The sequence below is a fragment of the Polypterus senegalus genome, chromosome 13 (assembly GCF_016835505.1).
Source record: "Polypterus senegalus isolate Bchr_013 chromosome 13, ASM1683550v1, whole genome shotgun sequence".
Taxonomy (NCBI): domain Eukaryota; kingdom Metazoa; phylum Chordata; class Cladistia; order Polypteriformes; family Polypteridae; genus Polypterus; species Polypterus senegalus.
The window spans coordinates 72084549-72112150 of record NC_053166.1 but is presented as its reverse complement, the minus strand read 5'-3'; the positions used below and the strand labels follow the sequence as shown (position 1 = coordinate 72112150).

The 27602-nt window shown below is 40.4% G+C and overlaps 1 protein-coding gene across 1 annotated transcript in view; it reads left to right on the top strand.

Annotated features, from left to right (window-relative positions):
- The first annotated feature begins 291 nt into the window (after positions 1-291).
- The window catches only part of si:dkey-13a21.4 (uncharacterized protein LOC494576 homolog), a 32792-nt gene continuing 5481 nt past the window's right edge, over positions 292-27602 (top strand). Inside the window, exons 1-3 of the mRNA XM_039775445.1 lie at positions 292-770; positions 12606-12732; positions 21305-21523. Coding sequence (XP_039631379.1) covers positions 718-770; positions 12606-12732; positions 21305-21523 — 399 coding nt within the window. The 5' untranslated portion in view covers positions 292-717. The remainder of the gene's footprint in view (positions 771-12605; positions 12733-21304; positions 21524-27602) is intronic.

Below are 27602 nucleotides of genomic sequence, written 5' to 3'. Positions count from 1 at the left end.
CGAACTCTGTGGACGAGAATCGCAAGACTACACCATCCTTTAAACAGTTAATAACATTCAGCACGTCGAGGTTTTTGAGATAAGTAGACGGCTCTCCACCTTTCACAAAGGTTATAAAAGTCTCATTTTCGAGATCTGTCTTGCTCTATAAATAAACACATAATCGGTTCATTTGTTTGCCTGCGGGGCAAGATAAGACATTTGTGAAATCTCGTTTTCTTTATGCCATGAAACCCTGACACCAATACATGGAATTTGTTGGCGTCGGAGACTCCTCCTTTGAGCTTCAGAGTAAAACACTAGGGTGTGTTTAGGGGAAAAAAGGCCAGGGCAAGCAGAAGGAGGAACCGAGACCTGTACATGAAGCAGAGTTTCTTCACGGGCGTTCCGATTGCTATACGTTATGTGAACTAAGAAGCTTTAAGATACGCGATATTTCTCCAGGCGCGATCAGATCGTAACTTGGTGACGCTGAGACAGCTTCGGGAGAAGAAGTAAACACCGGGATTCACTTCTGTCTACACAATGTAGTGTTATTACCAAGAGGCTAATCCTGAACCTTTACAACCTACACCGGGAAAGTTCTGCTGAAACTGCCCAGTAGTTCTCCTTTTTTTAACGCGCATATCTTTGTTTCTTTCCATTCTGTCACGGTGAAACTAAAACCAGCTTGCGAGACTCGTTTGTCCGACTCGCCCAGTTTCACGCCTGCGCAGCATGGCGCTTTGGAAAAAGGTGCACCTGAAAGTCATCCTGCTAGGGAACTCGGGGTAAGTGCTTGTCTTCTGTGTTTGGGACTGCGACTTCGTGTTAATAAGTAACTACATGGCAGTGCTGGCGTGGCACGGCGCTGAGGTACCCTTAAGCTGCCACACAGTGCGTTACACCGTTGACGTAGATTTCACTAAATTTGTCAAGAGGAATTAAATAAAAACATGAACAAAGTGCACACAAGACAGATGTGGGATTGCAGGGCAATGTCAGAAAAACAATACGTGTGTAAATGTTACTATTAAAAGCGAAGTCACTTGAGGTGTGCGCTGTAATGGTTTGCGCAATCCTCCTAAATCAGTGACTGACAGTGTAATGCAGAAGCTGCTGCTGTCCATCCATAAAGACTGAGAGTGGTGCTGTGTCTGCAGATGAAGTGAAACAGCAAAGAAAGGCCATACTATGGATGAAATGCATTTTCTAGAAGTTCCCCAACATTCTTTATCTAAATTATTGAAACTGGATTAGATTACAGAATTTAAGGAAGGGCTCTGTTTCTGTTACACTTCCTGTGGTAAAATGTTCTGAAACTACTATCCATATGGAGACTTGTTACCTTTATAAATTAATACAGTTCTGACAGTTGCATACACCTAAGAAGGGACAGAATGTTCAATAGAAGGATTGACAAGTTTTCTGGATCTACTGTATGTGTTCAAATACTAAAGCTCCTCTTTCTGAAACTGTATTTAGGCAGCACTTGGCAGAAGAAAGAAATAATCCTTTAATGGTGTGCCATTTTATTAAGGAGTGCACATACTTGGCAAATTTAAATTACCAGTCAGCCTAAACTGTCTGGGTTTGGGATGAAGGAAAAAACTGGACCTCTAGGTGCATAAGTGGCAGGCAGCACAGGTTCCTAAATTGAAAAAAAACTATGTTAATACATTAAGGGTAAGTTTGGTAAAAACAAAAACAGCAGAAGGCCACTGACTGGAAGAGTTATTGTCTTGCCAATTTTAGATTCTTGCAGACCAATCAGGCATGCTTAAATGTACGTGGGACTTGGGGAGTAGGCATACCAGGGACTTCTAGATGGTACTTGAGTCTGCTGCCTGACCATTAAAATGTTTGGCCTGAAATTGGCCCTAAAAGTTTTCTTGATCATGAGTCTAGAATCAAACTGTAAATCTGTGGTAAACAGGCCAGACTTTAATCAAGACTCGCATACTAATTAAAACATTGAACAGTATGAATGTTAACTCATTTATTACGTTATAGATTCAGGAATTTCTTTTAAATCATTCATAGACTGTCAGAGTACTGGACACTTTTTCAAAAGTCATTCATTCTAATAAAGGAAGTCTTCAGGGATGTGTCTTATCACCTTTACTTTTTACTCTGTGTACACAAGTGTTCTAAGATCTAACAAAGACCATTGTTCTGGTATCACCTATGTTGATGACACCATGTTGATAGGACACATATCTGCAGGAGATGAAAGCAATTATTTAAATCAAGTGGAGTGTCTGGTAAACTGGTGCAGCAAGAACTGTCTTTCTCTGAATTTCAAAAAGATCAAAGAAATGATGTTTCATTTCAAGAGACAGAAAACTGCATATATTGACTGTATAAAAAATGTTGGATCTAACCTAGATAACAATCTTAATTGGAATACAAATGCAAAATATTCTCTAATCCATTGAACAATAATTTATTCTCTGTAAATACAGACTACTTAAAGTTGTCTTTTTATTGCTGTGTGATCCAGTCTGTTATTACTTTGAGCTTCATTGTCTGATATAGTAGTCTGACAGATCAAAATTTTAAAAAACTCTGGCAGATTACCAAAAACAGTTAGGTCCATAAATATTTGGACAGAGACAACTTTTTTCTAATTTTGGTTCTGTACATTACCACAATGAATTTTATTTAGAACAGCTCAGATGCAGTTGAAGTGCAGACTTTGAGCTTTAATTCAGTGGGTTGAACAAAAAGATTTCATAAAAATGTGAGAGAACTAAAGCATTTTTTTAACACAATCCCTTTATTTCAGGGGCTCAAAAGTAATTGGACAAATTAAATAACTGGAAATAAAATGTTAATTTCTAATACTTGGTTGAAAACTCTTTGCTGGCAATGACAGCCTGAAGTCTTGATCTCATGGACATCACCAGTTGCTGGGTCTCCTCCTTTTTAATGCTCTGCCAGGCCTTTACTGCAGCGGCTTTCAGTTGCTGTTTGTTTGTGGGCCTTTCTGTCCGAAGTTTAGTCTTCAACAAGTGAAATGTAGGCTCAATTGGGTTAGGATCAGGTGACTGACTTGGCCGTTCAAGAATTTTCCACTTCTTTGCTTTAATAAACTCCTGGGTTGCTTTGGATGTATGTTTTGGGTCATTGTCCGTCTGTATCATGAAACGCCGCCCAATCAATTTGACTGCATTTAGCTGGATTTGAGCAGACAATATGTCTCTGAACACCTCAGAATTCATTCAACTGCTTCTGTCCTGTGTCACATCATCAATAAACACTAGTGTCCCAGTGCCACTGGCAGCCATGCACGCCCAGGCCATCACACTGCCTCCATCGTGTTTTACAGATGATGTGGTATGCTTTGGATAATGAGCAGTTCCACGCCTTCTCCATACATTTTTCTTGCCATCATTCTGGTAGAGGTTGATCTTGGTTTCATCTGTCCAAAGAATGTTTTTCCAGAACTGTGCTGGCTTTTTTAGATGTTCTTTAGCAAAGTCCAATCTAGCCTTTCTATTCTTGAGGCTTATGAGTGGCTTGCACCTTGCAATGCACCCTCTGTATTTACTTTCATGCAGTCTTCTCTTTATGGTAGACTTGGATATCGATATGCCTAGCCCCTGGAGAGTTTTGTTCACTTGGTTGGCTGTTGTGAAGGGGTTTCTCTTCACCATGGAAATGATTCTGTGATCATCCACCACTGTTGTCTTTCATGGACGTCCAGGTCTTTTTGCATTGCTGAGTTCACCGGTGCTTGCTTTCTTTCGCAGAATGTACCAAACTGTAGATTTTGCCACATGTAATATTGTAGCAATTTCTCAGATGGGTTTTTTCTGTTTTTGCAGCTTAAGGATGGCTTCTTTCACCTGCATGGAGAGTTCCTTTGACCGCATGTTGTCTGTTCACAGCAAAATCTTCCACATGCAAGCACCACACCTCAAATCAACTCCAGGCCTTTTATCTGCTTAATTGATAATGACATAACGGTGGACTTGCCCACACCTGCCCATGAAATAGCCTTTGAGTCAATTGTCCAATTACTTTTGAGCCCCTGAAATGAAGTGATTGTGTTAAAAAAATGCTTTAGTTGCCTCACATTTTTATGTAATCTTTTTGTTCAACCCACTGAATTAAAGCTCAAAGTCTGCACTTCAACTGTATCTGAGTTGTTTCATTTAAAATTCATTGTGGTAATTTACAGAACCAAAATTAGAAAAAAGTTGTCTCTGTCCAAATATTTATGGACATAACTGTATGCATCTAAAGCTTTTAGGGCTGATATAGATTAATTAAACTGCCAGCAATACCTGTAATTAATCAATAATTCAGCATTCTTACTTTATTTACCTTTCTCCTTTGTAAGAGGGAGAGTCTCCAGCCTTTAGACATGTTTCGAGGTAACTGAAGCACACTTGTTATGTTAAATATATACATATCTATACTAATAAAAGGCAAAGCCCTCACTGACTCAATCACTCACACACTTACTGACTGACTCACTCACTCACTCACTCATCACTAATTCTCCAACTTCCCGTGTAGGTAGAAGGCTGAAATTTGGCAGGCTCATCCCTTACAGCTTACTTACAAAAGTTGGGCAGGTTTCATTTCGAAATTCTATGCGTAATGGTCATAACTGGAACCTATTTTTTCGTCCTTATACTATAATAGACGTCTGCTCGATGGCCGTGGGAGGTGGAGTTACGCCTCCCACGTAATTTAGTGCCTGCCCATATAAGGCCGTCTGTCAACGGCAATCCAATAGAAACACTGCCGCTAAATATTCATGGGTGAAGGAATGTGCTTATGCAGAGGAAGATGAGATGGTCAGGGTGGTGTTTGGCACAAACTCAGCGAAACTGCGAGAGAAAGTTTTAAGTGCCGGGTCTTAGCTAACATTAAATACAGCCGTGGACATCGCACGAGATGACACCAGCACAGCTGGGAACCTTCGATGCATGTACACTGGGCGGCACACGTGAACTGACACAGTGCACAGACAAAAAACAACAGTTCCAAAGAGTGCTGAACAAAAACCGAATTACACAATTGAGAAGGCAGCAAAAAAATATGAAGCGTCTGATACATACAAGCATATTCATAAGTGCAGCTACTGCGGAAACAAAGCACACGGTGGAAAAAGTCAATGTCCCACTAAAGGAAGACAGTGTAAAAAAAAACCTGTGCATGCAGTGTGTCACATCTCAGATAAAGAGGAAGACGAGCTGTTTATTGATGCAGTAAGAAACGAATCGATGAATGAAACCTGCTATCTTTACAACGATTGACAAACACTGAATGTAACTTGAACACAACACATCCTACAAATACGAACCTGATTGAAAGAAATAATGATAATCAAATCCTTGATGACAGCAACACTCATAACACTCACAAAACAATTACTGTATATTGACAATCATATTACGCTATTTTTAAAATGTTCCCTTTTCTTTTTCATAACTTCTTTAACATACTACTTCTCCGCTGTGAAGCGCGGGTATTTTGCTAGTATATGTATATATAATCAGCCCTAACCCACCCCCTTCTCGGTGGGGTGGGGGGTGATCTTGCAGTCTTGTATGCACGTTATCATCCAGTTGACACTCAGAATGACCACCAGAGGGCGAACTAGAGGTGACTGCCAGCATTCTTTATGTTGGAGCATCACTGCGCCCCTGTTGCTTTTGAAATTAAATAGAGTTCGCTGATTCCGATCGTCAACTGTATGATAACATAACTACAAGACCGCAGTCTACGTGACCACACAGTAATACCTGAACTATTCCAAAGCAACATTTGCACTGTTTTGTGTTTTTTGCATCTCACACCCTCATAAACCTTTATCATAAGAGCATCCCTTATCTACAATGGAGCACTCAATTAGAAAAAAATATGAAGCTGGTTTTAAATTAAAAGTTTTTGAAGTAGCAAAAGAAATTGGTAACTGTGCTGCTGCAACAAAATTCAATGTTTCGGAGAAACTGGCAAGAAGATGTATTAAAAAAAATTTAAGTGTCACATTTTTGAACGGGCGTACAAGTTGGAGTCTGATTTTATGATCAATTTTTTGGGTTTCAAGAACCGTCTCATTTATTTTTAAAGTTGTGTTTTTTTTTTAAATAATATTTTTCTCAAACAATTGCAAGAAAAAAAAAAAACCTTTATTTTCCCCTGGGCAACGCTGGGTATTTCAGCTAGTATTGACATATACGACTGGATGCAGACACACTAGATAGACAAACATACAATATAGGCTGGCTATTTACTGGTAGTTCGAGTTCTACTTTATCTTGGCACAGATGAATAGTTTTACAATACCATGTTTTTATGGATAATGTCCGATGCTGTTAGTGGAGTTGTTGCTCTGGGTTCAAGTGGAAGATTCTTTTTGCATTGCAGTGCACTCTTTCTTTTTGCTGCACGATCCTTGTTAGTGCTTTGTTGCTGCTGTAGCTTGCTGTAGGGTCCTTTGTCGTGCTGTCTGAATCTTCGGGAAAAGCATTCTGGCACAAGTGTAGATGCAGAAGTTCCCTTCCTGTAGTGATGGCTGCTTCTCATCCTTCAGACTGGCTCACTGTTTAGCTTGGTAAACTGGATCCCAGCTCTCAGGTTCACAAAAAGAAGAGTTTGTCGGGTTCAGCTCTCCAAGAGGGCAGCTCATTACTTTTAGGTTTCAGAGGGTCCTTTTGTATATTTTCCCCTTTCCCGTGAGAATCCCCAGGGAGTTAAAAGAGTGTCCAACAAATATCCCAGAGAGAAAGATAGAGGAGCTTCTGGATGGTGCAACGAGTTTTAAAGGAAGGTGGAACTTTCTCCTGATTGTATTAAAGTCACTTTCAGTTACAAAATCAGTCTTGTAATAGGTGAGTTCTTCTGTCCATCTTAGTTGTCATCCTTTGAATTATAGGTTTATGTCATTGCTTCAGTCCATTTTGGTCCTTTTGGGTCAAGAGGTCTGAAGATGGGTCTCTAGAGAGATGTCCGTACAACTCTGATTTACACCTTTGTTATCAGATAAAGTCCAGGTAGATCTTCATATAAGCTGGACTTCACAATCACTTAGTTTGGAACACCTGCATCCTTGTTAAATCTGCTTTTTAAACAGGCCTGGTGTGCCACTAAAGCCTAACAGAACGGGCAGCGAACACCTTGTTTACACTCTCCTGAGATGTGTTCATTTCCTGCAAGATTAAAATTGGCAAAACGGAAGTACCTGCTATACATTCCTCAGACATTTTCACTTACCTGCTTGAGTTTCCCATGTCTGTCTACTGTATAAAATGAACAGTCTAGTTGTGCTGCCACACCACCACAAAATGATGGTGACAGCCAGCATCTTTTTTTACTCATATGTTTAAAATGAACTCCCTCAGATTTTTTTGGCATGGTACAATGTCACTGAATTATGGACAAAGGTATTATTGTGCTAGATTCATGTATGAGCAGATTATGTTACATGTTGGTGTGTACTTTGAGACGTACATAACATTAACAGAAACCTAGAGTCAGTTCACACCAGTTGAGACCAGGGAACTTAATCTAAAAAAAAATTGAAACAAGACTAAGTGTTCATTCTTGATTCAGTCTTGTTATGCTGATCCTCTTTTTCCCTTGGATATGGTATGTGCACCTGTGAGCTACTATGCATTTTTTTATTTGAGTTTAAGTGGAATATATAGGTTCCTCTTCCCAGCCCCCTACGAGAAGTTCTTTTGGAATAACAGATCCATTTGTGCCTTCACATTTGGTCCAGGGACTGCTGTCCCTTTTCTAAACAAAATTTTCATGCTTTTTTAGTGCCAGATTTTATGGAAGTCAATTTTGGATAGTTGCTTGTGTAGCCTTTTAGACCAATTTGATAAAGGCAATCCACCAGATGACGACAAGACTTTTGATAGCTAAGTTTTAATGATAACGTTTGTATGCAAATCAGTCTACCATATTGATGTCACAATGCTAAAAAAAAGTGAAATACACCACAAATCTGTAGTTTAAGATATTTGCAAGGAATGAAGAGTGTGGAAGGGCCTCGTCACTTTCGTATTTAGCTGCCTTTACTAGTGCCAGCTTTGAGTAAAATAAAAAGGATTTAAATGTTCATTTATGTCTATTTATTATTGATGTGGGCTGCTGCTTCTACAGCTTGTTCACATTATGATAGATTAAGTAAATAAAATGAGGCATACAGAAGGACTGTGATGTTAGGGTGCGTCTTTTATAAGCGGATTGTTGATTCTGCAGAGTGCTTAAGGGTTGTACTGTATTGCAAACAACATCCAGAAACTGAAATAATTTATACAGGATATAACTGTTAAGATTAATTCTTCCTTTTACCTGATAAAAATCTATATTATTTAACGGAGTGCATTATTGGTGGGCGAGTTGAACTCAGCAAGTTTGTTATGGGCTGGCCTGCACTCACACCCTAAGTTTAATATACGCACACACATAAAAAGAGACAAACACACACCCTGACCCAATCCACTTAGCACTGATTACGAGTGATGTTTGCATAGGTTCTCTCTCCTTAGTACTCACAGAAACTCGCAAGCTTTAGCATAAACACCACAGATGTTTCCAGATATATTGTATCATAGACCTAAAGTCTGCTGCACGTTGATCCCAGAGAATAGCCTAGACCCTTGGTGGATGATACGTCTTCAGAATGTCATCGGACCTAAAGACTGGTGCACAGCTTGTTATAATATAGTGCCTGCAGTCACAAAATGGTGATTGTTCACTTCATAACAAGCAGCTTACATTGGGCAGGTGATTAAGAGAATTTGATGATGTTTAGGTATGTTTTTAGGTATTTTTTTCATTTCATACCTTTCCCTTTTTTATTTTTGTTTTGAAATGTGATGTTTGTAGCATTGCACATTGCTGATAACATTGGACACACAACTGAATATCCACTGATGCCATAAGTATCATTTCTGCATGCATGCACAAGTGATATCATGAGAGTACCTTTTCGCATAAAAGCATGTGACTGGAATAGATTATTTTTCAGATCTTTGTACAAACTGTGGGGCTCAGCCAATTTTTAGTAAAAAAAAAGAAAGAAATACTTTAAAAATCAAAGAAAACATTGTGCTTTACCACTCAGCAATTACATGTTTGTGACAGGGAAGACAATTGCAATCTGCTAGATCATGACATTTTTCTTTTCTATAATATGGTACTTTATCATATTGTAAATAGCTTATACATTTCATAAACACTGTTTAAAATAAATATAATAACAGAAACCTTTAAAATGGAGCAAATGTTTCAAAATTGTGTAAAATGTTTCCATTTACTAAGCTTTTAATAAACTTTTCTGAAAAATTCCTTAGAATAAGAAAGGTACTTTAATGTTAGATTTAATTAATGTTTATACAAATTCTAGGTTATTGCCTAGCTTCAGGGGTCTCTTCAGTCATTTTCTCCATTTCATTTTAGTTTTACAATTTGCTTTAAATCAATTATCTTTACAGTTAGTACAGAAGCCTTTTATGTTTTCACTACCATTTCAAGCAATTAATTGAATTGTGGATGTGTTGCAGAAATAATAGATCTATTTCTCACTTTTGCAGACAAAACAAAACTTAATTCTAGCAGTCTGAAACATAGAGTACTCCTGTTACTATAATTGTTTGGTGTCTGGAGTTTAAATTTAGTACTGTACTAGGGGGCTGTGCCCCGGCTTGCTTCGCTAACCAACCCCTGGGCGGGCACTACGTGCTAGCCACTATGGGGCAACAGATGTACAATTTAATCATATTGTTATTTTCATGGGAATTGTTGCATATGCATAACAGAACTAATTATTTTACATTGCAGCGGGTAATTAACCATAGTAAAAATAGTAAAACATATTAAATTGAAAGAAAATTACCTTTCATGTTGCGTTAGAGGTATTTATTGCATTATACGTTTTCATTCTGTTTGGCTTTGATATTAACACGCAAATACTTTTTATGTTTGTGTTAATGTAAAACTTCATTAAAAACAATTTTTTGAATTAAGTTTTTGTCAATATTGAATTTTGATTCCGTGTTTGGACTTACATCATGGCAACTCAACTTATAACTGCCCATGAGTGAATATCATTTCTTTTTCTCTAATAAATAAACCGACTTTTTCGAATGTTTGTCCCTGTGATTTGTTAATTGCCATAGCAAAAGCTATTCTAACGGGAAACTGTAAACATTTTAATACGAATGGCATATCAAGATCTCCTTTGGTGTCTAATGTTATCCGCGGAAGATGTACTTACCTTTCTAGTCACCTGTTAAGATTTTACATGTCAGAATTGTTCAACCAATTTTGAATACAACTAATCTTGTCCTATTGCATAGCCCATCACTCAGACATAAATTATGCAATAACATTACGATACATCGTTCTTTCAACAGTAATTCGGCCGGTGGAAGGCCGGACAGTGTTAACGGTTGTAGATATTCTACAGGATATTGTAAGTTGATGTTTTCCTCTTCTGCAACATCACCACCAACTGTTTCAGCATATTCTATTGATACACAATTAGCCAATTTGCCATGTAACTGACCGACAATTTTAGCGTTAATTCGTTTGACTTCATTGTTTCTCAGTGTTAGCATTGCCCGTGTACTCATTTCTTCTTTTGATAACCCTTTGGGATGAAATTCTTCAATAAGATTTGGACATAATAAGTCTTCTTTTATTGGGAACTTAAAGTGAGGAAAATGTATAAGAGCTGAGAGTGCAGGAACTGTGTCTGACAAAAGCATTCACACAAATGAGAGGGGAGAGGACTGCGGACTTGGTTGAAAATGTTTGAGAGGAGGGCAGGACTTGAAAAAATCTCTTGGCAATAGTCTAATCTCAAGATTTTCTTTTATAATAGAGAGAAATAATGTGTACATTATTTTTACATTTTTACATAAAGACTAGGTGGCTTCGCCCCTTGCTCGCTTCGTTCGCTAACCCCCCTGCCTGCACTACGCACCTGCAACTTCGTGCCTCTGCCACTCGCATATGTGGATTTCATTTTCACCAAACAACAAAACTTGTATTTCTCGCGGATAGTCCTTTTCATTGGGAAAGAACACTACTTTTCCCTGATGGCAAAATGAATTAGACGATCTGCAAGTCTCCGACTTAAAAGTTTAAAGCCAAACAATATCTACATACTTCTGTCATATCACATATGTCCACATATTCAATCTCTTTTCGCTTTTACCTTTTCGTCAATATCGCATTGAATTTTGATTCCGTGTTGTTTCTTTCTCTCTGCACGAGCTTTGTCTTACAATAGCATTCACACAAATGAGAAATGATTGAACTGTGTTTGTGGTTTTAAATGTTTTAGATGTGGGCTGGACTTTTCCAAATCTCTTGGTATAAAGTCTCACAGAGCTTGAAATTTTCTTTAGCGGGATTTTACTTTCACCAAACAACAAATCTTTTAATTCTTGCAGATACACCTCTTCACTGGGAAGAAACACTACTTTTCCCTGATGGCAACATGAATTAGACAATATACAAGTCTCCAACTTATTGTTTAAATCTGAACAATATATTCGATCTCTTTTCACTGTTCCATTATTTCACCGAGTAATAATTTCCATTTGTTTACTCTAATACGATCTTTACTATCATTTTTTTGAGACTTTCGAATTTTTGCAATTCCATTATCTCAAACCTGCTCTGCATGTGTATCGCACCAACGTTTTTGAATTCTTTATGATGTTTGTCATTTGCTTTTTGTCTTTTATTTCCTGCCCTGGGTGTGGTTAAATCTCTTGGCACAAAGTCTCGTCTCGTGGGACATGAAAGTGTCTCGCTGAGAAAGTCACGTCTCATCTCTCTTCCCAAGATTTTTTTATTATAATAGAGAGATATTATATGTTATATTGCATCATGCTGGTGGCAATATTTGGCTAAATAATATATTATCCATAAAATGTACTTCACATGCCAAACTGCATCACAGGTATTATTTAATTGTCATCCTTTCAGTACCTGTAATGTTTAGGTGATTCATCTAGGCATTCATTCTACAGTATTGGTAGCCCTCAATAATTTGTTCATTTGAAATTGCAATGTATACACAAAAGTCACAGTCTTTGTGGAGGCTTTTGTCTTCCTGTGTCTTCCATTATCAATGCAAAAATACAGCAGAGGTTGGTTTATGCTGAAACTATTGAAGAGTTTTTATGCACTTGTGATTCTTGAGACAAATTCAGTTTTATAAACAGTTTCATAACATCATGGTGGTGGAAATCTAGGTTTTGTAGTAGAACAGCATTTATGGATGTCATCTATTGAGGGCAGACTCCTAACTCCAACTCTAACCAACATTCATTTTCATTTTCAGTACAATCTTGAATGACATAAGTTGCAATCTCAACATTTTTACTTCACAAATTCACATACAGCTTGTGGGATGTCTTTTTGAATGGGGGTTTCATGCCCAAAATTGCATGTTTCACAAAAGTATTTTCTGCATATATTGTAGAGCAGTACACTCTGCTACAGAATTGCCTTCCATTTTAAGTTTTAAATAGGATGAGTAGTATAGAAAGTTGATGAAAGAGATGAGTGCAAATCTAAAAATGGATTGAAATATTTTAGCAGACCTAAGAAGTACTGAATATCTTCTGCCTTTTCAGAGTTGGCAAGTCATCCTTCATGAACCAATATGTGAACCATCGCTTCACCAACATGTACAGAGCAACCATTGGAGCAGATTTCTTGACGAAAGAAGTCAATGTGGATGAGAGGAATGTGGTGCTGCAGGTATGTCTAAGAACGGTCACTTGGGATATCCTATCGAACAACTGTTTTGTGGCCACTGACCTTACCACCCAACCCCCAACAAGACTCAGTATGGTATTTTTTTGTGTTAAAATGTTTGGTAAGATAATAACTATTTCTTAATAAGAAACCTTAACCTTTCTCTTCTTTCACCATTTTTTCCTCTATTGGGCATAAATAGGACTAGCTATTTTGATCTGATTTGGAAATTAGTCAATCCTTTTTTTCCAAACAGTACATGACTGATTGGAATCTTTAAATATGTATAGTCAACCATTTGCTGATCACTTTAGGGTTGCAGTGACCTGAAGGCTATCCCAGCAGTTCATCCAAAGGCACAGACACTAACATGGCCTCTTATCCCAGAGTTCTTTAGTTTGATGAACTGATCAGGCAGCATGCCTTTATCCTATGGAGCAATATTTCAGTCCTTGAAGAAAAACACACAAAAATAGAACATAATACTACAGAGAAGGCACCACAACCAAGAACAAAATCAGAGTGAATATAGTTCAGAAATTGTATTTTCTCATTGTAGAAAACAATGTGGTTTAATGTCATGAGGTGGTGCTGTAAACTATATAAGTTTCTGACATGTGTCTTGCTGGAAACAACCTGAATGTGACATTCTAAATTCCCTTTTTCCAACACTAGATTCAAGCCTTTAATTGTGGAATTGCAAGGATTTTCATGCTCAGCTAAACATTATAACCTGGATCCTCTCTCTGGTATCAAGTAGAGTGGAAGGAACCTGGTATACTTTACATGAAATGTGCTCTCGAGGCATCCTCACCAGATTCCCAGAACACCTTAGATGGATCCAACAGATATAGAGGAGTACCAGGTCCACTGTGGGGTCCTCCTGGGGAGTTGAGCTTTTTCAGCCTGTCTTAGTAGAAGAAGGAAAAGGAAAAAAGTCACAGGAGTCTTACAGAAATCATGGACTTCTGTGGCTTGTTTTGAAAATCATTCCTCAGTTATACTTTTCCCCTAGTAAAACGTCACAGTATTGATTAATAAAATGAGTGTTGCCTGAACACTCTGTGTCCACTTTGCCACCATGTATCACTATATTGACTACAGCTCTCTAGCGGTTTCCCCAAACATTTATCAATCTCTGGACCCAAGGTATCTAAAACTCTGCAAAGATAATGAGCTTTAGCAAGATGTGTGTAGGGCTTGTGTGTCCCAAAGAGCTTTTGAGTAATATTGGCAGGAATTGTCTATTTTATTCACCTGGATGGGAATGCTGCAGGTTTAGGTGTAATAGAAATAGGATGAAAGGTATTAGCCATATTAGTGATTTAGTACATTGATTTTGTTTTTGATTGGACTTTTTTTGTTTTTCTGTTTAATTTATAGCAAAGTGCACTCTGCTACAGAATTGCCTTACATTGATGTTTGATTGCTGCATTATAGCTCTTCACTTGTACTACATACACTCACCTAAAGGATTATTAGGAACACCATACTAATACGGTGTTTGACCCCCTTTCGCCTTCAGAACTGCCTTAATTCTACGTGGCATTGATTCAACAAGGTGCTGAAAGCATTCTTTAGAAATGTTGACCCATATTGATAGGATAGCATCTTGCAGTTGATGGAGATTTGTGGGATGCACATCCAGGGCACGAGCTCCGTTCCACCACATCCCAAAGATGCTCTATTGGGTTGAGATCTGGTGACTGTGGGGCCATTTTAGTACAGTGAACTCATTGTCATGTTCAAGAAACCAATTTGAAATGATTCGAGCTTTGTGACATGGTGCATTATCCTACTGGAAGTAGCCATAAGAGGATGGGTACATGGTGGTCATGAAGGGATGGACGTGGTCAGAAGCAATGCTCAGGTAGCCCGTGGCATTTAAACGATGCCCAATTGGCACTAAGGGGCCTAAAGTGTGCCAAGAAAACATCCCCCACACCATTACACCACCACCACCAGCCTGCACAGTGGTAACAAGGCATGATGGATCCATGTTCTCATTCTGTTTACGCCAAATTCTGACTCTACCATTTGAAGGTCTCAACAGAAATCGAGACTCATCAGACCAGGCAACATTTTTTCAGTCTTCAACTGTCCAATTTTGGTTAGCTCGTGCAAATTGTAGCTTCTTTTTCCTATTTGTAGTGGAGATGAGTGGTACCCGGTGGGGTCTTCTGCTGTTGTAGCCCATCCGCCTAGTTGTGCGTGTTGTGGCTTCACAAATGCTTTGTTGCATACCTCGGTTGTAACGAGTGGTTATTTCAGTCAAAGTTGCTCTTCTATCAGCTTGAATCAGTCGGCCCATTCTCCTCTGACCTCTAGCATCAACAAGGCATTTTTGCCCACAGGACTGCCGCATACTGGATGTTTTTCCCCTTTCACACCATTCTTTGTAAACCCTAGAAATGGTTGTGCGTGAAAATCCCAGTAACTGAGCAGATTGTGAAATACTCAGACAGGCCCGTCTGGCACCAACAACCATGCCACGCTCAAAATTGCTTAAATCACCTTTCTTTCCCATTCTGACATTCAGTTTGGAGTTCAGGAGATTGTTTTGACCAGGACCACACCCCTAAATGCGTTGAAGCAACTGCCATGTGATTGGTTGATTAGATAATTGCATTAATGAGAAATTGAACAGGTGTTCCTAATAATCCTTTAGGTGAGTGTATATCTACACATAAATACAATTTTATTTTAACAATAGTGGTGGCTCTGTGGCTAAAGATCTGTGCTGGTATCTGGAAAGTTGCTGGTTCAAATCCCATTACTGCCAGCAGGAATTGAACTCTGTTGGCCCATGAGCAAGACCATGCTCTGCTCTGACCTCCAAAGTTTCAGCTGCTTTGGTGTTAATGAAATTAACATCAGGTGCCCTAGATGGGGAACAATGAGATGACCCCCAAAACAGGAATGGTTTAACAGGTGGAGGCCACTGACATTTTTCCCTCCTTATCTTTTCTGACTGTTTTTTCACTAGTTTTGCATTTGGCTACAGTCAGTGTCACTACTGGTAGCATGAGTCGATACCTGGACCCTACAAAGGTAGCACAGGTAGTCCAGCTTCTTCAGGATGGCACATCAATACGTGCCATTGCCAGAAAGTTTGCTGCGTCTCCCAGCACAGTCTCAAGGGCATGGAGGAGATTCCAGGAGACAGGCAGTTACTCTAGGAGAGCTGGACAGGGCCGTAGAAGGTCCTTAACCCATCAGCAAGACCGGTATCTGGTCCTTTGGGCAAGGAGAAGGAGGAACAGGATGAGCACTGCCAGAGCCCTACATGATGACCTCCAGCAGGTCACTGGTTTGAATGTCTCTGACAAAACAATCAAAAACAGGCTTCATGAGGGTGGTCTGAGGGCCCAATATCCTCTAGTGGGCTATGTGCTCACTGCCTGGTACCATGGAGCTCGATTGGCATTTACCATAGAATACCAGAATTGGCAGGTCCACCACTGGTGCCCTGTGCTTTTCACAGATGAGAGTTGGATCAACTTGAGCACATGTGACAGACGTGAAAGAGTCTGGAGAAGCCATGGAGAACATTATGCTGCCTGTAACATCGTTCAGCATTACCGGTTTAGTGGTGGGTCAGTGATGGTCTAGGAGGCATATCCATGGAGGGACGCACAGACCTCTACAGGCTAGACAACGGCACCTTGACTGCCATTAGGTATCGGGATGAAATCTTTGGACCTATTGTCAGACCCTATGCTAGTGCAGTGGGTCCTGGGTTCCTTCTGGTGCACGACAATGCTTGGCCTCATGTGGTGAGAGTATTCAGGCAGTTCCTGGAGGATGAAGGAATTGATACCATTGACTTGCTTCTTCACTCACCTGACCTAAATTCAATAGAACACCTCTGCGACATTATGTTTCGGTCCATCTTACGCCGCCAGGCTGCACCTCAGACTGTCCAGGAGCTCAGTGATGCCCTGGTCCAGATCTGGGAGGAGATCCCCCAGGACACCATCCATTATCTCATTAGGAGTATGCCCAAAAGTTGTCAGGCATACATACAAGAATGTGTATATAGGGGGGAGTGGCCATACAAACTACAGAGTACGATTTGGAGTTGCTGCAATGAAATTTCAGCAAAATTGACTACCCTGCTGCATCATTTTTTTTACTTTGATTTTCAGGGTTTCTTTGAATTCAGCCCTTTGTTGGTTGATAATTTTCATTTCCATCAAACAATGTACCATCCTTTCATTCCTAACACAGTACCCAGTCCATATCAGTATAGATATCCAGCATGATTGTTTTTCCCCATTGAGATCTGATGTGTTTTCATAATGTTTTTTTTTATTTCTGTTGAGCAGTTTATATATATATATATATATATATATATATATATATATATATATATATATATATATATATATATATATATATTGTGGCAGTAGGGGGCGCTAGTGCTCCCTTGAACCCTCACATACAACTCTAGACACCAGCTAAAAGTCCAAGACTTTTTATTTTTTTCCACAGTGCACCAAGCACCTTCCACACTACTCATACAAAACACTACTAACTATAATAAACACAATAAACTCTCTCCTTCACTCCCAGACATTTTGCTCCTCTCCCTCCCAGCACAGCTCGTTGTCTGGAGTGAGGCACCGCCCTTTTATAGCCCCTGACCCGGAGGTGTTTCTGTCCCAACAGTCCACAGTTCCTTATTCCTTCTGGGTCAGGGCAATCAGTCCTTTACTTCATCCCGGGAGCACGACATTTCTTCCTGTCATGTGACAGTGACGTACTCCCGGGTAATACGGCATCACAGAGCCTATAAGCCCCCCCACAGCGACTCCTGGTGGTCCCCAAGGTATCCAGCAGGGCTGTGTATAAACACTACAAAGTCCATGCAAAAACCCTGCTGGACCTCGGATCCTGCTGTCGGGAGAGCTCCTCCTGGCGGCCTGGGGGTGCGGACCGGCATGGGAAGCCGGCAGTCCTCCACAATATATATATATATATACACAGTATATACACATAGTACCAGTCAAAGGTTCGGACACAGCCAGACATTTTGAAGTTTTTGATACAAATTCACACCTGTTTTATAGATAGCATTACATTTAGGTTTACAGTCATTACTAGTGTTTCTAATGGCTATTACTGCCTGAAATAGAGATATTTTTAATTTAGTATTCATGTATTCCTGTAAAGCCCCATTTTCAGAGGCCATTTCTTCAGTGTGTAACAGTAAACTCCCACAATGTATCCTTAATTAGTTATTTTAAATGCAAATTGTTTATTAGAGAAACCCTTTTAATTGTATTAGCAGCACTGAAACCTGTTATTCTGATCACTTGGGTTGCAAGGTGCTAACATTCGTAAAATTCAGTTCTGGGTTCAAAAATAGCCAAAATGAAAGAGCTTTGTAAAGAAACCTGTGAAGCTGTTATTTTTTACAGAATTAAGGTTAAGTAGTTCACAATAAGTAATAAATTTAATTATGAAACATAAAAGAATTGTCACATTTTAGAATATGTCACTACATATATATATATATATAATAATAAATAATAATAATAGATTTTATTTATATCGCGCTTTATATTTAACAATCTCAAAGTGCTACAAAATAAGAATAAAATTAACAAACAAAAAAAATCTATAGAAATAATTTAACAGAAAGCCTCGACTGTGGGGCTCTCAAGTAGTCGGGGAGGGAATTCCACAGCCTCGGCGCCACCGAAGAAAAGGCTCTATCACCCATACTGCTAAGTTTAGTTGCATCCAGAATGTATTCACAGCGCATCACTTTTTCCACATTTTGTTATGTTACAGCCTTATTCCCAAATGGATTAAATTCATTTTTTTCCTCAGAATTCTACACACAACACCCCATAATGACAACGTGAAAAAAGTTTACTTGTGGTTTTTGCAAATTCATTAAAAATAAAAAAACTGAGAAATCACATGTTCATAAGTATTCACCACCTTTGCTCAATACTTTGTCGATGCACCTTTGGCAGCAATTACAGTCTCAAGTCTTTCTGAATATGATGCCACAAGCTTGGCACACCTATCCTTGGCCAGTTTCGCCCATTCCTCTTTGCAGCACCTCTCAAGCTCCATCACGTTGGATGGGAAGCGTCGGTGCGCAGCCATTTTAAGATCTCTCCAGAGATGTTTAATCAGATTCAAGTCTGGGCTCTGGCTGGGCCACTCAAGGACATTCACAGAGTTGTCCTGAAGCCACTCCTTTGATATCCTGGCTGTGTGCTTAGGGTAGTTGTCCTACTGAAAGATGAACCGTCGCCCCAGTCTGAGGTCAAGAGCGCTCTGGAGCAGGTTTTCATCCAGGATGTCTCTGTACATTGCTGCAGTCATCTTTCCCTTTATCCTGACTAGTCTCCCAGTTCCTGCCATTGAAAAACATCCCCACAGCATGATGCTGCCACCACCATGCTTAATTGCAGGGATGGTATTGGTCTGGTAATGAGCGGTGCCTGGTTTCCTCCAAACATGACGCCTGGCATTCACACCAAAGTGTTCAATCTTTGTCTCATCAGACCAGAGAATTTTGTTTCTCGTGGTCTGAGAGTCCTTCAGGTGCCTTTTGGCAAACTCCAGGTGGGCTGCCATGTGCCAATTACTAAGGAGTGACTTCCGTCTGGCCACTCTACCATACAGGCCTGACTGGTGGATTGCTGCAAAGATAGTTGTCCTTCTGGAAGGTTCTCCTTTCTCCACAGAAGACCTCTGGAGCTCTGACAGAGTGACCATCGAGTTCTTGGTCACCTCCCTGACTAAGGCCCTTCTCCCCCAGTCGCTCAGTTTAGATGGCTGGCCAGGAAAAGTCCTGGTGGTTTCAAACTTCTTCCACTTACGGATGATGGAGGCCACTGTGCTCATTGGGACCTTCAAAGCAGAAGAAATTTTTCTGTAACCTTCCCCAGATTTGTGCCTCGAGACAATCCTGTCTTGGAGGTCTACAGACAATTCCTTTGACTTCATGCTTGGTTTGTGCTCTGACATGAACTGTCAACTGTGGGACCTTATATAGACAGGTGTGTGCCTTTCCAAATCATGTCCAATCAACTGAATTTACCACAGGTGGATTCCAATTAAGCTGCAGAAACATCTCAAGGATGATCAGGGGAAACAGGATGCACCTGAGCTCAATTTTCAGCTTCATGACAAAGGCTGTGACATAACAAAATGTGGAAAAAGTGATGCGTTGTGAATACTTTCCGGATGCACTGTATATATAATATATTTATAATATATATATGACATATTTAGTTACTTTTAAAATGTACTTTTAAAATTAACATTCCCCATACTGCTTGGGAGACGCATGCTTCTTTTCAGATTTAGTTGATTTAATGACATTGGAGCATTTTACCTTGGGAGAACTCCATAAGTGGACTTGTGCATGTAAATGCAGTGTGATTACTAGGAGGCCCCGTCAAGCCCCTAAACTACAGACACAACTACATCAAGACAATCCAAGGAGAAAATAAATGTATTTTATTCACAATGTCTTCTTCCACAATACATCCAGGTGAGCTTTGCCCTCTGCCTCCCAACTCTGGCTCAGTTTTTGCAGTGAGGTGGCTTCCTTTTATAATAGATGTGGGAGTACTTCTGGAGCCATGGCCTCACAAAACGGAAGCCTCCCAAGCCAAGGAAGTATATTCCCCACAGCAGCCCCTGGCAGCACTCAAGGACCCCAACAAGGCTGCTCTTCGAAAATTACAAGTCCCTCGCAACCCTGCGGGTGTCCATTCTGGGGCCAAACCAGAGAAGCACTGCCCCTCACATATTGGGAATGAATTGTTCAGCATCCCTCAGTCTATCCATTATTGTTTTATCCCAACTGGGATAGGGATCAATTATCATCCTGGCCGGACAAGGATTCACCTTCCACCACAGTCAGGATGCCGGTCCATCCACCATACCACTTACAGCGGGTTTTTAAGAAACCAGGCTTCTGCCTTACCCGGGTTACTCGACTGTTTGTTTCTGCATTTACATGCAGACTGAGCCACAGCATTTTTTGCAGAGTATTGTGCTCACAGAGCCTTATTAGGACATTTCATTTTTACAGTTTAACATGCCTTGTAAATTAAAATAAGTAGAAAGTTCAACCCGTTTAAGTATGTGTTACATTGTAAAATCAGTGTATACAGTATGTTTCTGTAACCCTGTTTAGGTCGTGAGTGAAAACACCGCATAGACAAAAAGAAGTCAGAGCCAAAAATGCCTGGCCCACTGCCTGACCCGCTGCAGAAATACACATTTTGATCAGCGCTCTGATGTTGCAACTCAGATGCTTGCTGTCAGGGAGTTCGACTGCCCAGCTACAGCTGACCAACAGAGTGAGACTTGAAGCTAAAAGGACCCCAATTCAATGGGACGCTTGCCACAATTGTCAGTCGGAAAAGAGTCCTGTTAGCTTTTTGCTCAGGTGGTTTTTGAGGCTAAATGTTTGCATTTTTTGATTCTTTTTTCTACGTCCACTTTTAAGTTTGAACTTGTTTTAAATTTTCTTGTGTGTAATTTATAATTGTACCAAATAATCCATTGTATTTGTTTTTTTGTTGTGTGTGTCCAGATTTGGGACACAGCTGGGACAGAGCGTTTCCAGTCACTCGGTGTGGCTTTGTACCGAGGAGCGGATTGCTGCCTGCTTATGTTTGATGTCACTTCAGCCGCATCCTTCCAAGCCCTGGACATCTGGAAGAAAGAGTTTGCAATTCAAGCAGATCCCGTAGAACCTGACAAATTTCCTTTTGTAGTTATTGGTAATAAAACGGACTTGGATCACCGGGAGGTGAGTAATAAAGGCTGGAGCAGCATGTCTTGCAGTCATGATGAAAACCTCTTTTTTTGTCATAAACAGATTATTAAGTTTCTGCCTTTTGGTTTTCAGCTTGATTATTGTATTTTACTCTGATTGTATTTACCCCTCAAAATTTGCGCCCCCGTTATAACATGAAAAACAGTGACAGCCTTGTGCCTATCAGACCAGCGGGTGAACATCTTCCACTTCTTGCTGGTGGGTCTGAGGGGGCACAGATTTCCTGAAAATGTTCAGAGAAGACACTGCACTGTGTACTGAGCATTAGCGGAGTTACCTGGCAGGCCTGGGCAAGAAAGTGGAGAAGTAAAAAGTAATTACAAATTATATATTCAGTAAGCTGCTGTAACAGTAGGGGGCACTATCGCTCCCTTGAACCCTCAGATACCACGCCAAACACCAGGTAAAAGTCCAATAATTATTATTTTTATTATAATAATTACGTGTACCAAGCACCCTCCACTCCACACTACTCATATAATAACCAATACTATCAATTACAATAATCAATCCTTAATTCCCAGACGCGTTGCCAGCCTTCCACCCAGCTCAGCCCCTTGTCTGGGAGTTCCCAGAGTTCTTATATAGTTCCTGACCCGGAAGTGTTTCCTTCCTTCAGTCCATGATTCCTTATCACTTCCGGGTCAGATAAAAAGTCCTTTTCTTCACCCCGGAAGTACGTCATTCCTCCTGTCCATGTGACTCGGACGTACTTCCGGGGCGTAGGGCAAATAGTAGTCCCTGGTTCTCCCTGTAGCGACCCCTAGTGGTCCCGATGTTATCCAGCAGGGCTTTACAGGAAAACTCCATGATGCCCTGCTGGAATTTGAAGCATCTCCATGTCGCTGGGAGGGCTCCCTCTGGCGGCCTGGGGGTATTGGCCGGGATAAATGGCCGGCCATGGACCACACTGTGGAAGGAGGATGCATGAATATGCCACACAAGAAAAGTCCACAGACCGTATCTCATGGGCAGCAGGACATGAAATCTGACAGTTTATTCAACTGTCCTTTATAGATCTGTAAATCGACCTTTCATGTACTCCATCATCAGGATGTGGTCAGTCTCGACATCTTTGAAATACTGACATTGCATAAATATGAAATAAAAAGTTAAACTTGAGGAAAAGTGCAAAAATGAATTTGGGCATTCATTCTTACTTTTTGTGTCCTGGCATATGAATCCAAATGTTGACAATCTGGCTGTTTCCCTGTGAACAGATCACACTGGACTAACCCTGAGCTGCTGAATGGTTTAGTCAAATTTCAAGTCTGCGCCCAAAGAACGAACAAAAAAACAAGCAGAGACTGTGCCTTATAGGCATGAAGAATATAAATATGTAATTGCTGCAGACTGAGAATTTACTGACGTGTACTACATGCTAGGAGGAACAGCCCTGGCCTGTGCCAGTTTGCTGTTAAACAAAATCCTGCTTAGTCCAACAATAACATTTGACAACTAATCAACCCAAATATAACGCCAAGTGTATTAAAAGGTGATTAGTCCACAAACTGTACAGCCCTGGCCATCATTGCTTTCATGTTCCCAGTTTTCAGTTGTATTCTTTTTATTTAGATTGTAAACAAATCTTGTTTGGATGACGGGCGGCACAGCGGCTCAGTGGTAGCACTGCTGCCTTGCAGTAAGGAGACCTGGGTTCGCTTCCCGTTTCTGTGTGGGTTTCCGGTTTCCTCCCACGGCCCAAAGACATGCAGGTTAGGTGCATTGGCGATCCTAAATTGTCCCTAGTGTGTGTGCTTGGTGTGTGTGTGTGTTTGCCCTGCAGTGGCCTGGCGCCCTGCCCAGGATTTGTTCCTGCCATGCGCCCTCTGCTGGCTGGGATTGGCTCCAGCAGACCCCCGTGAACCTGTATTATGATGAAGCGGGTTGGACAATGACTGACTAACTGTTTGGACGACCTTTGCATCTTTCTTCTCTACATTAACTTGATTTTCGGTAACAAGCATTGACAGAATGAGGAAAGGATATAAAGCTAGAACTGAACGCTAGAACTTGGATGGAGGATCCACAAATATACCACACGAGAAGAGTCTACACAGGCCTCTAGAGTGCGACCTAATTTCTCAGTGGTGCGACTAAAAAAAATCAAAGGTTGCACCGGTGCGACCAGCCGTTCGAGGGGGGAAAAAAAATGAAACTCTGTGACTCTTAAAGTCTCCCCAGACACACATTAGGCCCATATCGTGGTCTAAACCAATCAGAGATAGTGAAGGGCGGATCCCGCCCCCCCCTGATTGGCCGTGTTCCAGATACTCCTGTACGTGTGTGTACGTTTGAAAATGCATGTGATGCAGTCAGACAGAGAGAGGTGAGTAGCCCATCAGGTAAACCGTGGATGTAGCCGTGGATTATGAGAGAAGATGAAAAGAACGATTGACAGCTTTTTCGTTAAGTTAGGGCCTGATCCGTCCGAAAATCATAACCAGTACTCTACACGGAGCCATCAACCTCCCAAGTTATAGCAAGCCCTGGTCCGGAGACGGCATTAGATAATGAGCCACATACGATCGAGTCCGAGCCCACTGAAATTAAAAGGGGTAAAGTGTATACATTTCGAAAAGAGTGGCTTGACCAGTTTCCTGGCTAAGATACAGTAAAGCCGATAATATAATGCACTGTATTTACTGTAAAGAGTGTGGGAAGACCATGGCCGGCAGTAGTGCATTTGTGACTGGTTCTAATACATTTAGAATTGAAACGCTGCAAAAGCACAATGCATCTATAAAACACATTACATGCCGCGATAAATGCACTGCTCAAGTGTCCCCTCTCCCCGCTGCCTTTCAGCGGCAGGCAGCAGCAAACAGATCATCAGACGAGGCCGAGGTGATAATTAAGTTTAACGTTGCCTACAATATTGCAAAAGAAGAACTTCCCTTCACTAAATTCAAGTCCGAAATAATTCTTATGAAGAAACACTTAATTTAGATTTTCTTTTTAGTTAATTTATCTTGAGATTTTTTAAGTTTAAATTTCAGCTCAGTAAAGCACTTTAAGCACCAACACTTTTTCAGTAAGTTACCTTTCTTGTAGAATTGTGCTTGCCTTCAAATAAAGAACTTTATATTGACCAGATTGTTAGTTAATCATTTACAAGTCAATATTGCCTATATGGACAGCGATTTAAAAAAAACAAATAAATAAATAAAGTGAACTTGTAAAACGGTGGTGTTAAATGTGATGCGGTTGAAAATTTGGGTGCACCTAAGAAAAAAAGTTAGGCGCACCAGTGCAACCAGTGCAAAAAGTTAGTCTAGAGCCCTGCTACAGACAAAGGAGCGCATATGCCATGTCTTCTGATACTGAATCTGGAATTGGACAAACTGCTCATCCAAGCTGCCCGTACAGATTTGTAAACACACCCTTCACATGCCGTATCACCAGGATATGGTCAGTTAACTTCCACTGTGCCATCTTTAAAATGATCACATGCATGACTGCATTAACCCTTTAAAGGGAGGCTCATTATTGGACATTTTCTGCTAATGGCTAACTGGCTTCAGGTTATTCATAGTTTTTCAGACCCCTTACATTCTGCACACTTTATTGTACTGTAAATTTTATTTTATTTGGATACATTTGCCATTTTGTACCCATCAGTCTAAACCCAGGAACCCATAAAAGTGAAAAAATGTTTTCAGAAAGGTTTGCAAAAATATTAAAAAGGACCACCTGAAATCTCTCATTCATATAGGTATCGAGATCTTTAATTCTGTTCTTTGGCAGCAATTCCAGTTCTGAATCTTCTTGGCTTAGTCTCTACAAGCTTTGCCCACCTGAATTTGGTCAGTTTATCCTCTTCCTTTTGGCCGATCCTCGAAAGCTCTGTCAGGCTGGATGGGAGGCGTCTGTGCACTCGTGTTCTTTGGGTTTTAAGTCTCAGCCTTGTTTGGGCCACTTAAGGACAGTCAGCGACCCCCCCAAAGTGTCCCCAGTAGATCCAGTTAAAATGAACTCTTTTAGGGCGGATTTCGACTTTTGTCGACAGGAGGGGTGGAGGAGGGCGCATGTCGACAAAAGTCGACATCTAGGGGTAGAAGGCGACAATCTGCCGTTAATGGCGACAAAACTCACTGTTACGTCACAGGCACTCCCTCCCTCTCTGCTTGGAGGAATGTTAGACTCCTTGACTCGGCATCTAATCCTCTACAACGCAATAAAGTGTGCAGAAAGAGTAAGGCTTTCTGAATCCACTATACATGTCCCATACATGAAAATGAAAATGAAGGTTACATGTTTCTCTTTCCGATCATTTACATCTAGAGAAGAAGTTAGGTTTTGTATATAAATTATTCTTCACTGCCTTCAAATAACATCGCCATTATCATGAATATATATGTCTTACAGAAATTCAGAAATTTCACAACATGGATTCTGCTTAGCTGTGTCGAGAACAATTACGTTTTACCTTATGAAATATTCCAACCCTTTTTTCTTTCATTTTAAAATGAAGTACAACCAATTAACTGTAAATAAATAATGAACCTGCATTTCCCTGTCCAGTATGACTTTACTAAGGCTGCACTCATTGTTTGCACTTATTCTGTATATGGAAGTGAAGGGCAGACGTTTCCCTTTCACAAACTAAATATACAGTACATGTCTATACTGGGTGCCCAAATAACAGCGCAGTACTTGCAAGATTCAACAAAAGATTTTACAAAATTAAACTCTAAAATACAGTTAGGTCCATAAATATTTGGACAGAGACAACTTTTTTCTAATTTTGGTTCTGTACATTACCACAATGGATTTTAAATGAAACAACTCAGATGCAGTTGAAGTGCAGACTTTCAGCTTTAATTCAGTGAGCTGAACAAAAAGATTTCATAAAAATGTGAGGCAACTAAAGCATTTTTTTTAACACAATCCCTTTATTTCAGGGACTCAAAAGTAATTGGTCAAATTAAATAACTGGAAATAAAATGTTCATTTCTAATACTTGGTTGAAAACTCTTTGCTGGCAATGACAGCCTGAAGTCTTGAACTCATGGACATCACCAGATGCTGGGTCTCCTCCTTTTTAATGCTCTGCCAGGCCTTTACTGCAGCGGCTTTCAGTTGCTGTTTGTTTGTGGGCCTTTCTGTCCGAAGTTTAGTCTTCAACAAGTGAAATGTAGGCTCAATTGGGTTAAGATCAGGTGACTGACTTGGCCATTCAAGAATTTTCCACTTCTTTGCTTTAATAAACTCCTGGGTTGCTTTGGCTGTACGTTTTGGGTCATTGTCCATCTGTATCATGAAACGCCACCTAATCAATTTGACTGCATTTAGCTGGATTTGAGCAGACAATATGTCTCTGAACACCTCAGAATTAATTCAGCTGCTTCTGTCCTGTGTCACATCATCAATAAACACTAGTGTCCCAGTGCCACTGGCAGCCATGCATGCACAAGCCATAACACCGCCTCCACCGTGTTTTACAGATGATGTGGTATGCTTTGTATAATGAGCAGTTCCATGCCTTCTCCATACATTTTTCTTGCCATCATTCTGGTAGAGGTTGATCTTGGTTTCATCTGTCCAAAGAATGTTTTTCCAGAACTGTGCTGGCTTTTTTAGATGTTCTTTAGCAAAGTCCAATCTAGCCTTTCTATTCTTGAGGCTTATGAGTGGCTTGCACCTTGCAGTGCACCCTCTGTATTTACTTTCATGCAGTCTTCTTTATGGTAGACTTGGATATCGATACGCCTACCCCCTGGAGAGTGTTGTTCACTTGGTTGGCTGTTGTGAAGGGGTTTCTCTTCACCACGGAAATGATTCTGTGATCATCCACCACTGTTGTCTTCCATGGACGTCCAGGTCTTTTTGCGTTGCTGAGTTCACCAGTGCTTGCTTTCTTTCGCAGGATGTACCAAACTGTAGATTTTGCCACTTGTAATATTGTAGCAATTTCTCAGATGGGTTTTTTCTGTTTTCGCAGCTTAAGGATGGCTTCTTTCACCTGCATGGAGAGCTCCTTTGACCGCATGTTGTCTGTTCACAGCAAAATCTTCCACATGCAAGCACCACACCTCAAATCAACTCCAGG